The sequence below is a fragment of the Alligator mississippiensis genome, chromosome 1 (genome assembly GCF_030867095.1).
Source record: "Alligator mississippiensis isolate rAllMis1 chromosome 1, rAllMis1, whole genome shotgun sequence".
Classification (NCBI taxonomy): Eukaryota; Metazoa; Chordata; order Crocodylia; family Alligatoridae; genus Alligator; species Alligator mississippiensis.
In genome coordinates this window covers 124,829,431-124,844,185 of record NC_081824.1, presented here as the reverse complement: position 1 = coordinate 124,844,185, position 14,755 = coordinate 124,829,431, and the positions used below count along the sequence as shown (strand labels likewise).

Here is a 14,755-nt window from a genome sequence, read left to right as displayed (position 1 = left end):
TTCATTTCCGACTGTGCGCTGTATGAATGTTTGTGCCACTGTGATAACCCAACATGTAAAAAAGAACATGATTTTTTCAAAGCGTAGTTCACATCTGCAGAGAAATGTGTTGTACAGTTTAGAACTACAGATCATTATAAAGGATGATTTAACAATGACAAATTTCCTTAGGGTACGAAATCTTTTCATAACTCTGTCATTAAACAAGCTGGCAGTTGTATACAACTCCTTTCGACTCTTAGCAAAAACGCTGTACAGTTTGTTGCTTTGTCTTCACTTAGTATAAACTCTTCTGATTGATCAGACTGTTAGGGTTTTTTGTTGTTGTTTGGTTGGTTTTTTTATGGTCCTTATTACATTATCTCGACTTCAGCAGCTGCTCAAAAAGCTAGAAAAGCTCTATATTCATCAGACCATCTGTTTATCAGAGAGGAAAGATATTAATAACTGACCTTGGAGTCAGGAAAATGAAAACAAAAATATCCACTACTAATGGGGCACAACATTATTTTAATAAGCATCTCTGGTTAAACTTAGAGTGATGAATGTAACAATTTTTCTTCTACATTTCTGATGATGATGATGACCTGAAATAGAATTTAACCTTTTTAAACTGAGCTTTAGAATAAAATGGACAGACAAGCAAAAGGGATTTAATATTATGTAAGCAGAAAAAGTATTATGCATGGGTTCATTTTGAATAAGGTAGGCTGCTCTAGAAGTTCTTTTGTTATTTTGGCTTGGCTTTCTAAAGCACCCATACCTTTGCATTCCTTAGTCCTTGAGGTTGACTGGGACTGGTGGTCTGTTTCTATGCTACTATAGCCATACTTGATTTATACTGCGTTGTTCTCTTCTTTACAGTGCATGCCAGAACTGTAGGTGAATTAATGTCCCTCCCCACAATTATATCAAATATGTTTGTTCTTGTACCGTTCAGTGAGGCTTTGCAGTAGAATGCAATGGGCACAAATAACTGTCATTATGATGAGCACTTTCAGCACATTTAAGCAAGCACAATACAATACTGTCAAGCTTATAAATAGAAGAATCCAAAAGTACTGTCATCACATGATTATGTCTTCAGCATCACATGAATGATAAGTATTCTCTTGAGTCTCTAAAAACCCTGGCAAAAACTTGCTTGTGACAAAAACTACTACACAGGAACAGGAACTTTAGAGAATGTGAAGCAACTGGCTTCTGCAAAAATATAGCAATTAGGCAAATTCAAAGGAACCAGTCATGCAGACATTGATACAGAATGCCACCAGTTTCTCATAGCTTAAATATCTATTGTATATACAGCAAAAAAAGGGGGGTAGTTCATCATTTTCATCTTAACCTATTTGGTTTTTCTTCTCTCAGCACTGAAAGTTCTTGACATCAAAGAAAATATAATTGAAAAAAAAAGATAAGGACTGAGGGAAAAAAGGCCGTAGGATAAAAGACATTGCTTTTATTCTGAAGATGACAATTGCTAGAAGCACAGAGCACTGAATATCTGGAGTCTGAGTTTGTGTATGGTGAGTATTTCTGGAAAGAGCAGAGTATGGTCTTCAGTAGGGGGAAATGAGAAGGATACTTGTAATGTATGTGTCTCTTGACACTGGAAGATGAGATTTCCCAGCAGATGCTCACGGAGAGGTCAAGACAATTATACTGGAACTGAAGAAAATTGAAGCACTAGAGAAGAACATGAAACCCCAAGTCCTGCAAAACTGCACATTTGAGCTGCTCAGAAAATAAATCTAAAGCTTATGCATGTTTCTATTTTTTTAAAATAACCTCAGAAAAATATAACTATTAGAAAGTCGCTTACTATTTTGTTCATTAAATATTATTTCTATTTCGCAAAAAAGTGTTATGACCTCGAATAAAGGTCACAATATTTTTGCAAAATAGAGATAACTAAGAAAATAGGAAGCCTGACTCTTTCTTCTCCTCCAGTATTGCTATACTACCTCTACACCAGCTCCCTAAAGCACTCGCTTTAAGAGAGATCCTTGGAGGCCACAGAGTTGCTTTCTAACTCACCATACCTTCTCTACTTTCCAGTCCCTAATGAAGAAGACATTCTAGAGAAAAGCAGCATGACTGAGGAACCCCTAAGCCCTAGTGACTCTAGGCAGCCCAGGAGGTGGCCCTGTGCTGCTGATTTGGAAGATATTGTTGGAAGATATGAGGGCCTCGTATTCCTCCACCAAAGACCAATCAGGATTTTAGTGGTACAAATGCCCATGACTGGTTACTCCCCGAAGACACTGGAGCTGTCCTTCCACGAAGGATACATGAGAGGGATACAGGACACTTTTTCTCTGCAAAACAAAACAGGCAAGATTCTGTGGGTGATCCAATGTCACATGGCCTTGAGGTATACCCTAGTAGTATAGCTATTTCAGATTCGTATTTCAGATTTGTTTTTGAGCTCTGAAGTTTTTAAGGTTCCCCAGCATGTCTCCGTGTATTTTAAGACACGTTTGACATTATTTCATCTGGTTTACAGTTTATATTTTGCTATATCAAGGCTAGTTTACTACATAGTTGGACTCTGCTAATTCTGGAGTTTATTTTTTTTAAAGGCCGCTTGTCATCAATCAAATCAGCTGCACTCTTTGCCTTAAAGAGAGACCTCACACAGACTTTGGTGGCTTGTGGAATATTTGTAACCAAGTGTCAGTGAACCCTGACCACTGTTGCTCCAGCTCCCTTGGGGGTGGAAGTGGTGAAGTGTTTTGGTAACATTTCCAAGCTTAGTCAAAGGATAGTTTACAGGTCAAAAAATCAATAAGGCTCTGAGCACACACTGGCCTCCACAGAGTAAACAAACTGGTATGTCTAATGACAACTTAACAATTATAACATTTGCCATCATGCTCTCAGCTTCAATAATTCTTCCCATGTTCAAGCTGCCACTGTACAAAATGCCACACAAAGGATTTTCACACCAACTACCAGCTGGTGTATATGGCCACTTCTTTTCCTTGTCAATCTGCTACATACCCATCCACTAGTGACTTTATTGAGACCATTTCAAGTTAAATAGGCATCAAATGGTTAAGAATTTTTCAGCTTTACTAGTCCAGGCTGAAGCAGATCTTTGAATCGGGAAGCACAATATAGGCAGTTAGCTTTTATCTCTGCAGTGCCATAATCTTACCACCTCTTCAATCAGCCATAGAGGCTTTCAGAAAAATGCAAGGTAGGTTGGAACTAAAGTTTTAACACAACTGTTTCAAGGTGCTGTAGGGATTTAGGAACACAATCGAACAGCTTTCAAATAAGATGTGGGCTCTTCATTCTCACTTTCCAAAGTCCCCTTTCTCCAAAAACACCAGCAGCCAAATGGACTCTTCTTTCAGGCCCTCTACCAACCAGCTGGTTTCAATACGTGGATGTATGGTAACACATAAAACCAGTGCCCTGGTAAAACTGGGTGCAACAGGAAACATTTCAATGTCCATCCATTCGACAAAATAGTAAGCTTAAGCCCTTTCTAGAAAATTCTTCCCTGGATGAATACAATGCTTGCATCAGGGAACTCAGTTAATGACAATTATGTAGAAAGAGAAAAAAAGTTTTACTATTATTTAAATCTAAAACATGAAAATATGCCTGAAGCCTGCCAACAAAAATTATGCATGTAAATGACCAATACTTAATATTTCTTGTGATTTACAGTATTTTCTAAATGTATAATTAAAAGGGTAGAACAGATGGTGAATGCTTAACTTAAAGGGATATGTTCATCAAAATAACCTTTGCTAAGAATAATCTCCCTGTAACTTGGAAGTGAGCACTTTAGCAACGTCATGCAGTACACATGCACGCTGCAGACTTCAAGTTTATGAAATGCTCATTATATCAGCGCCACCTTCTGACTTTTTTTTTTTTTTTAATTTTTAACCCAACTCCTTGCACATATAAATGGAATTTTAAGGCCAGAATTTGAGGAAAGCCATATTGTTGAGAACCCAAGGGAAAGAAAACACATTTTGTTTTTCTGCTCTTTTCACGGACTGTAACTTCTTAATAGTTAACGGATTTGGGACGCTAGTTGTAACAGTGCCCTTGATCTAACCGTCTGAAAGTAATTAATTATACTCTTCTAAATTTTATACTATGCAACATGGATACAAGTTTTTAGCTTTGTTGTCATACATGTTTTCAGTGGCTTATCTCCTTCATCTATAGGATCCAGGAGCTTGCACGATGGTTTATCAATCTACTGTATTTAGAAGCTAAAAATTCGAAGTCAAGAAAAGGGCAAAGCATGCTCTTGTGGTGAAGTTCCCTGGAAAGAGCAAAAAGAAGACAGGAGAAAAAAACCCACACATGGGGATAAGAAAATACAGGCAGAAAAGTTAGTTGAACTGTGAAAGCTCTGTTCTCCAAAGTGCCAGTTATTGTGTGGTACAGTATAAGGCCAATGTGGTAAAAGGAATAATACCAGAACTGACATGGTAATCGGAGCTAGTTTATTTTTATTTCAGAAGGTATCACAAGATCTTATCATGCATGGCAGACCAGTTGGGTGCACTGTAGTTAATATAAGATCTCTTGTACCAAAAGGCAGGTAGCATATTCCTGTTGCGAAATACTGCCCAATAATAAAGGGACATTTAACATGGGTATTTCCTTCAGTCAAATCCTAATCTGATTCTTATCACTTCCCCACTAATGCTGTTTGCCTTCACTATCCTAAAAACAACTTATTCTTTCCTGGCCAAGAAAAACAAATGCAAAGGGCTCAGAAAGTTAACAGATTCAAATTCTGGTGAACTGAAGTAGGAAATGTATTTCTCAGGTGGGGATCAACCACGAAAAGCTCTCTCCTCCCAGTCACCTTGCAACTGAACTCTGAAGGGGAAGGGGTGGGGGGTGCCATGATAGCAGCAATGGTAACCGACCCTACATAGATTATTTAACTTATTTCAGTAACCCAGGGGAACAGAGGCAGTGTCTGAGGAACTCAGGACCAAACTCATCAAAGGTGTATTGTAAGGTACACCTGGAAAGAACAGGAATAAGGATAGAACCTGCTGTATATGTAAAAAAAAATCTCAGAGATAGATGTACAGTGTATTTCAATAATACAATCTTATGATGAAAAGGTGTGAAACTTTGTGGTGAGTGTAGCACTTCCAGTTATGCTAACTGTGGTTAAGTCTCCACTGACCTCTGAACAGTTTGCTAAGAGATGTAGAAAACGAGAACGTACTAATGAGTGCAGAAGCTGGTGTAAGAAGAGAGTAGTAAGAGCAAAGTAAAATTAATCAGAACAGGTGTTGAGATATGGAAGAACTAAAGGAGACAGGTATGAACTTGGCAAAGAGACAAGTAGAAGTGGGTATCTTGGCAGACAGACAGATAAGAAGCGTTCACACAATACGTGGGTATTCTGGGTATAAATATTGGTCCTGCAAGATTTGTTTCTTTGTAGCAACCTAGGGGAGGTTATTAATGCATGAAGTTACTACCATTGTCCTGGGATGTTTCACTGAGTTGGGCTGACTGTTAAAGAGACCAGCTAGCATACTGTGTCAGTGATAATAAGCCTCTCTTGAGTTTTTGCCATGGAATACACATTTGAATCATTCTTTCTTTGTCGCACCTGGACTCCACATGGCTACTTGCTTGCATCAGCCTCCCTGGAGCACACAAGCCCCAGCAGCCTAAACACCGACAGTGAGCAAGAGACCACCCAAACGCATGCCTCAGAACAACAGTGAGGTCCCAATGCAAATGAGTAGATGCACATTCTTATCCAAGTATCAGAAATACGTTGCCACTTCCTCGTGACACTTGGAACCAGACATTATACCCCGTGCTGCTCACCTGAATAAGAATTAAAGCTAATTTAATTCTCAATTGGAGTGCCCACACAGGGGTTTGATGAATGCATTTTAGAATCATACCTTCAATTAATTCAGATCATCTTTCCTGAGTGCCCTTATGTAGACACTCCTTAAGATACTGTTGAATAGTTTCAGACTACACAGAGCAAATTACATTTTATGTAACAGATTTTAAATTAACTGAAATCAAGCTAATAACTAATATGAAAATTAAATTATAGTATAATTCAGTTAATCTTTGTAGAGTGCCTTTCATAAAAGAGCAGAGAGCTTCAAAGACAATATTTGAAAGAAAAAGGTATGCTAGGATCTATTTTAAATACCATGAGCATCTATGAAATATTCTTGAACCACAGCAATTTCCTTAATTGAATAGTGATTAGGGACGTCATGGGTGTGGAAGGAGATTAATAAAACTGGATTAATGTTATTCAGTTTACTTATGACCCTGCACAGATGTCATATTATAATCAGTTGGCAATCTTCTTCTATTAGACTGAGCTCTCATTTCCCTGCTAACTGAGATTGCAGCAATCATCAAGTGTTAACCCAGTGCACCCCAAGCACATGCTTACACAATTCGCTATAATACATTTGTTGAGGGTGGGTGTTTTGAAGGGGAGAAGGCAGATTTTGTTTTTGAAAATTCTCTTCCAAAGCCCATGAAATGGGAAAGTTATGACTTCCAAGAGAATAACATTAATTGTTACTATGGGTATTGTAACTGTGGCTGCCTGTTTCAATAAACATCAGGACCTCACCCTGCTGAACACTGCACAAACTTATACTGAAAGACAGGCTCTGGAGCTTAGAATCCTAAAACCACTTTTAAGCGGAGAAAGACATTAAAAAACCAATGTTTGGAGCTAAACCAAACAAATATATATTAGAGACAAAATACAATCTTTTGATTAAAAAAAAAAAGCTGTGAATAATTCACCACTGGAAAAAGTCATGGTATGTGGTGAACTCTCCATCTCTTAAGGGTTTCAAATCGAAAGGTGATGTCCTTCTAAATGACAGACAAGTTAGGCTTCAGTTAAACAGCGGCCCTTTGGTGAAATGTAATTGCCTATGAGAGCTGGATAGCTAAGCACTGGAATAAATTACCTAGAGTCTTGTAAAATCTCCATTATTTGAAGTGCAGATAAGACTTTTTTTTTTTGGGGGGGGGGGGGGGGGGGTTGGATGCTTTGGGGTTGGACTAGACCTCATTGACCTCCTGAGGTCCCTTCCAATCCTATTTTATCATGATTCTATATAAGAAATTGGACTAAATGATATAATGGTCCCTTATACTTATAGCCTATAAAGGGACTCTATGAATTGTATGGCACTGCATGACCAGTGTAAAACAGAGTGTGGAATTAGTGAGCATAAAGAGACTGAAGGAATGAGAAAGTAAAGGTAAGTGTAAGGGCCTTGTTGCACCTTATGCTATAAGCCAAATAAATATTAATCTGCTTAGCGTTGTTCAGCTTAGTAGAGTAATCACACCTTAAGGCACAAAATCATCTCTGCCGGTCCTTCATCTGCACAGCTAGGACTTGTCCCTAGAGGCTTGTTGAGCAGGGGCAGCACTAGGAGCCCGGAGGCAGAACCAACTCACTGCTTGAATTCCGAGAGGCCCAATTGTTTTTTGTTCTCCCGAGCCCGCCCCTCCTTGTGCTGTCCTTGCTGCTGGCTGGCCAGGCACCACTTGAGCTCCTAAAAGGATTGAGCCCCTTAGAGCTCAGGCAGTGTGCAGCCAACCAGCAACTCAGCCGGCAATGGCATTGGGGAGCAAACTATGGAGAACAAAAGGATAAGGCCCCTTGGAGCTCAGGTAGTTCCTGATTGGCTGGCAGCACAGTTGGCAGTAGCACAGGAGTCAAGATCCAGAGAAAAAAAGGATCAGGCCCTTCAGAGCTCAGGCAGTATCTGGCTGGCAGCCTCAGTGCCATCAGCACCAGCCAGGTTGCCAGCTGGCCATGAGTAACTTGAGTTTCAAGCGGCCTGATCCTTTTATTCTCTGGAGCTTGCTCCCCTGGCACCACCACCAAAAGGAGCAGCGAACTGGTCTAAATGGCAGTGGAAGGTACGACCTCTTGTGGCTGCTCAGACCAGCTTGCTCTGCCCGGCAGGAGCAGAGTCAGCCCAAGTAGTGGCAGGAGGCACCACCGCTGCCAGGCAATCAGGGCAGCAGCACTTGTTTTGCCCGATGTGCCTGCGGGTCAAGGTACCATGCCCAATTCTGCTGCATCGCAGTGTCCCCACTTGCCCTGACTCAGAAGGCACCACTGCATCCTGGGAGTGGCCACACCTTAATGCAACAAGAGCAAAATTAGGCAGATTAGAGATAATCCTGCCTGGAGTAGCATAACTTTAAAATGACTAATGAGTGCTTTTAGTCATTTAAAGGGTGTTAACATGCAGCCAATCTAAGGGTTAAAAGCTCCAGAAGCCACATAAAATTACCGTGTAACAAGGTCCTAAGAGAAATACAAACTAAGTGAATTAGAGACTTCAGTCTGCGAGTTGGTCTGGCTTTGAAATATAGTAAGTAGGCAGAAGATGGTCATATATCACTCACAGACCATCTGCCTGGCAATTATCATTAGGCAGTTTACTAGAGCCATCAATCACCATCCTGTTCTGTCATTACCACCATCAAATATTACAAAGCAGCATATTTATATAGTAAAAGTTGTATAGTAAACATTTACCATCCTCCAAAGATTAACCTTTGTTTTCATTCAGCACTGACCATTTTACCAAAGTCACTCTAAAAAAGGTTCTGAGAAAGAAAGACCACACTGGCAGTGGTTTACGATTTGGCACAGGTTTAATTGGCTGCTTTGACATCTTTTGGGAAAAGAGCTGTGATGTAATCAAACTTCATGACTAACTGAAAAATCCAAGTTAAACTCAGAATATACATACATACATACATACACACACACACACACACACACATATATATTTATCCTTGAGACAACTCTTGCAATTTAGGTTAAATAGCATATTTACTATATGTGCAGCATATCAAACAAGTTCCAAGCCAACTAGTTCTGCACAGTATCCTCCTAGATCTTCCAAAACAGCAGGAGGTAAGATGCAAGAGTTAGTCAAGGGGAAAAATGTTCACTTGTTTTAACCAGTGGGTATTCAGACTGCATAACCCACAATCAAAGAAGAAATCATAAACTAGGAAAGCAAAAAACTGTGTAAGAAAATGACAGGAGAAATAGAAAAGGTAGATAGATGCAAGACTCAAATTTTTCCCATCAAATTTTGCATAGTTGAAAAGTTGGCTAGGAAGATCTTACAATGTGAATGAAAGGAGAAGAAAGAACAGTAACAAAAGGTAGAACCAACCATATAACTATTGTATAAATTATATGAGTGATAAATTATATATATCTTCATAAAACTTCATATTTCTGCAGTTTATGGCATAATAATGTCTAGTTTATTCTAAGCAAAATGATGTAATTTGAAGTGGTAATATCTCATAATAATACTATAGCTTAGAAAAAGGACACAATTATGAATTTATTCTACAGATGCATAACACTTATTGTACAATAGGGTATTTATTATGTAATTATGTAGTTATTATCTGGTCTGTTTTTCTTCTGTGCTGTTATAGAAAGAGAGACTACCTCTTCACATTGGCTCCTGAAAATAGCTAAATACCATTATGAGTTAGCTCTTTGAAGGCAATTGCTAAAGAATCTTAAAGATTCAAATAGCGGAATTACTACCTAAAAATCAAAGACAACACTGCTCTAGAGGATATGTTTTGTATAACACTTTGTTTTATTGGTACCAACATCTCTCGCAAAGTATGTTTTTCATTCAGCAGTTTCAAAATTTGTTTAGTATTTTACCACCAGTAACATACACAGATTTTAAATTATTATATATGAATAATCTTTCTTGAATCACCTCTGATTATATTTCAGATGTAGACCAAAAATATTGTACTAAGAATATATGAAACTCAATTGATTATGTTATCTACATTTTGAGTGTACAATGCAAAGGAAAAAACACCTGATTTTCCTCCTCAAAATATTTTAAAATTAAAATAGCTGTCTTCTATCATTTATTTGCATTTATCCCCTCCTTTATCATGAACACTAGACATTGATAAAGCAAAAATTCAAATTTAAAATAGAACTAGTTTAATGGGATATGAAACTCCTCTCTGCTTTGAAAATAAGAGCTTTCAATACATAAAGAGTATTTAGTAGGGACCTATAAATGTGTGGATGTTGTAATGTTCATTTTACACGCTCCAAATATGAAGAAAACATTAACTGACCTGTTTTTGATTGCAGGTTCCTTCTTGGTTCCTCAGGGCCTTCAATTGGTTGATCAGCAAGGAAAACTCGTGCCTGGTCCACAGCATTCAGAATGGTTTGCTCTTTATCCTTCAGGTCACGCCTAAGTGCCTTTTGCAAAGGAAAATAAAAGTTTCATTTGTAACCTAATGTTGTGTACAACAGACAATGTAGCATCCACTTCATTTTCACCCTTCTCACCAGACTGTCTAGTGAGTGACTAATAGCCAATGTTTAATTCAGGCTGCAAGTGAACATGTAAATTTTGCACAAGAAAGACAAAAGGAAATTAATTTTGATTTGAGACGTGATTTTGCAGAGCTAAGTTAAATGTGCGAGTACAAGAAAAATTATGATAATGGGCTTAAAATATTCACCTAAGGAAAATTATTATATTTGAACTTACACAAAAACATACTTTAAACCTTTCATTACTCCCGGCAGGATTGCTAGCATATAACAGAATGGTTTAATAAACTTTTTTCTTTTGTTAATACAATGACAAAAAAAATTACATCCAACGGAATAGCCGAAGATAATTTCACAACTGGCAATGAGAACTGCAAGAACATTTTGCATTCGTTAGAATATGTTAAGTAAAAAAATATAGAAAATTAAGAAGCAAAAACAAATCAAACTACATGGTATCAAAACTCAACTGAACAGAACAGATGGAAGACAGTCTCCAATTAGCCTAAGATATTTTCAGCCTGTTACACCAAGGCAATTGCAATTTTTCTCCAAGAGATTTTTCATGCAAATATTGTTAAATCTCCATTTTTTTCCCTAGCATTTGGTCTGTATTTAAGGAGGGTTAAAAAGTAACTTTTTGCTCAAAAAGATAGGAGCAGTCATTTCTGATGATCCTTTCTACATCAGATTTTGCTCCGTATAAAATGTTATAACTTTGAAAATTATCACTGCCACAGAAAAATACTTTGTTCGAAATACTTGCATTTACTACTTATCACTGAAAATCCAAAATAGCATAATGTTAAGGCTACATTGTATAAGTTCTGCTTTAAAATTATTTCTGGGCCATCTTTTTTAATATCTCTAAACAAAACTCTAAATATTAATTTTACTAATCTAGTCCACCCATTCTTCACTAAGCCAGAACCCAAACCTCAAACCTTTCAGTACACAGGAAAAGACTAATCTTGCTCCCTATTCTCTTCAGAGCCACTGGTTATAATTTTTTGGTAACTTGTGGAAGTCAAGTGAGGTCCCAGATGACTGGAAAAGGGCAAATATAATGCCCATCTTCAAGAAACAGAAGGAGGACTCAGAAAATTACATACTGGTCAGTTTGGTATGAATACCTGGAAACACTACACAGCATGTCATCAAGGAACTAAGTACATGGGAGAGAACAAGGTGATCAGGAACAGCTGGCATGGATTCACAAGAACAAGTCATGCAGAGAGTGACAACAATTATTAGGGCTAGGGACAGAAATTGCACATCAACTGGTGTATAAGTGATCAGAAACTGGTTCAAGTCTGTAGCACAAAGAATATGAGTGCACATAAACCATTTTCAAAATGGCCATCACTGGTTTAAGATAAACCTGGATGGATGTAGTATCAGACCTAATTGACTTAGGTTAAATGCGGTTATTGAACATCTATCCCAGATCCCCTCAGATTCAAGTTGACACACACTGCCCCAGCATCCCAAGATGCTTTGCACCTCCCACTCAACCTCCCCTTGCAGGGTGGGCAGGTTAGCCTTGGCTCGAGCTGTCTGCCCCAGCCCAGCAGGGAGGTGTGCTCTGACACCCTCTGGCTTCTGGCCTGATCCACCGCAGGCACGTGGCTGCATTTCTGGAATCAAAAATGAATGTCCGTTCACTTGCTTATCGGTTCAATCTACACAGCTTACACTAACCTGTGAAGACTGAATCGATTAAGCCTTAGGCTTTTTGACTGTCTGTAGGCTGAAAGAACTGGAATTATTTAGTCTGGAGAAAAAAAGACTGACGGGGATTTGATAACAATCTTCAGATACCTGAAGCGTGATTATAGAGGACAGAGACAAACTATTCTCTGTTGCCTCAGTGAACATAACAAGGAGCAATGGTTTTAAACTGCAACAGGGGAAATTTAAGTTGGATATTAGGAACAACTTTCTCTTTCTGAGGGTGGTTAAGCATTGGAACACGCTATGCAGAGAGGTTATGAAACCTCTAACCTTGTTTTGAAAAAAGTTTTTAAAAGCAGGTTAGATAAACACTTAACTGTTCAGTCAGGGATGATTCTGCCTTGAGCAAGTAGTTTGTCTACATGACCTCTTGAGGCCCTGTTCCAACCTTACTCTTCTATGATTCTACTTCTCATGTCCTTGCATACACGACAGCAAAGTTTTCCTTTTAGAACACACATGGTCATTACAAAGAACTCCAAGGAGAATATTGTGCATGCTATTAAATATCTCCTGCACACTTAACATTATGAAACAAGTGATAAAGTGTGAAAGCTCAGTAGGGGTTTGGCCCTAGCAGGACTGCTCATTTAAGTGAAGACACTTGTGCACACATTGGTGGGATCAGGTTCTAAAAACTTAATTAAGTCCTCATATTAAGCCTGTTCCAAATTGAGGGTTAGTGTTTTACACCAGAGGGCATTTTTATAAGAAGCAGTAATATGTATTGGAGATGTTAGTTCAAAAGTCTGAAAGACTATTAAAGCCAGATAATCTTTCATTGATTTTCTGTCTCGTTTACTTTCTAATTTCTTACTAGAATGTGGAGAGGCCACAAGTACATTTTAGAAACTGAGGTACAGGGGAATACTCCTTTCTTAATTCTTACATTACGTCTTTTATACTAGCAGTGTCTCAAAAATCCAAAATATTTTCTCCAGGTAAGTCTAGCCTGCAATAGAAATGTTCACTCACACAAAAAATAAAAGCACTCTTTTATTCAGCTTGCTGTACCCCACGTCAATTACGCTCAAGTATTTGTTTTTTAAGTTGGTGTGGGTGTGCGAGATCATGTGGCAACTGAAGGTAGACAATTTGTCTTATTAATTTTAAGCTAAACTGCACAAAATTTTACAATATTAACGACAAGTTCTAAATTATAGATATTTAAAAGTACCCAGCTCTAATTTATAGAGTTCTTTTTCTCTAGCTCTCTCAAGTCTGCACCAGTCTGGCTTTCTGTCTTTTATAGCTATTAAACCTGCTCTTGCCGAAGGTTTCATGAACAATTCTCAGAGCTTGTATGTCACCTTCTTTGATACCTTCGGCCAAGCTCATCTAAAATTTTTGTTCTCCTGGGGCTCTGTTACTCTGTTCTTTTTCTCCATTTTGTCTTCAATAATATATTTGGGGGTTATATTCTCCAACAATTTTTGATAAGTCACACAAAGCTCTGGCCTTCATACATTTCTTTGCCACCGCATATCACCAGGTATCATATTCTAATTGCAACTATTTCTTCACATTCATGCTCTGCAAATTTACCAGACATACCTCCATCCATCCAAATCCATGCCTCTATCTTGCTGAAACCTACTCATGCCCAGTCACCAAACTAAACTCCATTTGGTAATAACTTGATCTCCGATATTTCCTCTGTTTTTTACGCCACTATGGAAATCCTCTTCCTTCTCTTAGGCCTATCTGAGGGAATATTTCTATCTCAGCCCTATTTCTAGGGATATACATCCCATGGCTTCATCCTATACAACCTCTGTACAGTCCACCCATCTTCTATACCTTTTATTTAAAAATGCAGTTGTGTACATCTAAAAATGTACTATACTTATTCAAATCTCAGTCTACCCTGAATTTAAGATGACCCCCCCCCTATAATTACATTCTATATGTGGAAAAATTATAAATTAGTTAACATTTTTCAGGTATATAATCTGGAAAATTATTGGGGGGGTTGTCTTAAATTACTCCTGCCTCCCCTCCCTCCAGCTACAGCAAGGAAAGCTGTGGCTGCAGGGGGGAGGGGGGAAAAGGGAGGTTAGATGGCTCCCTTGCTCTCTGCCCCTACCCCACTTCTTCCCCTTGCAGCTTTCCTGCCCACTCCAGCTACCAGCACTCCCCCACTCCCAGCTCCCCACAGCCTATGCCCATCCCCTCCCTCCTTCCCCAATCTCCGTTTTTTCCCCATCCCCCTTTATTGTTAGATGCAGCTCAGGCTCTGTTCCCTTCCACAGCACAGCATCTGGAAGCACTGCCCCAGCCAGCAATGCACCAGAGTTAGCACTGCTGGTTGGTTGGGCAGGGGACTGAGTTTCCATGTGCTCTGGGCTTGGAAGGGAACACAGCCCGCAGAGCTCAGCTGCACCTGTCTGTAAGGGGCAGAAGGGAGTTGGTGGGGGGAAGGGAGAGGCAGAAGCAGCAGAAGGCAAACAAAGAAGGGGCAGGAGGCTATCATGGATCTGACTCCAGGCTCAGGGCCTGAGCCAGAGGTGCAGAAGCCACTCCCCCCCCCCCCGACACACACACACACCCACACCCACACACACTTTGTATGCAAATCTAAGATGTAGGGCTTTCCCCCGCCATGCTGGGTGGGGGGGGTCTCATCTTAGATTTGAGTAAATATGG

The 14,755-nt window shown here is 39.1% G+C and overlaps 1 protein-coding gene across 13 annotated transcripts in view; it reads right to left on the bottom strand.

The window, feature by feature from the left end:
* UTRN (utrophin) overlaps positions 1–14,755 on the bottom strand; it is a 631,944-nt gene that overhangs the window by 128,723 nt on the left and 488,466 nt on the right. For all 13 annotated transcript variants that reach the window (XM_019488372.2, XM_014605522.3, XM_059713704.1 and 10 more), the window contains one exon: positions 10,168–10,297. In XM_019488372.2, coding sequence (XP_019343917.1) covers positions 10,168–10,297 — 130 coding nt within the window. The remainder of the gene's footprint in view (positions 1–10,167; positions 10,298–14,755) is intronic.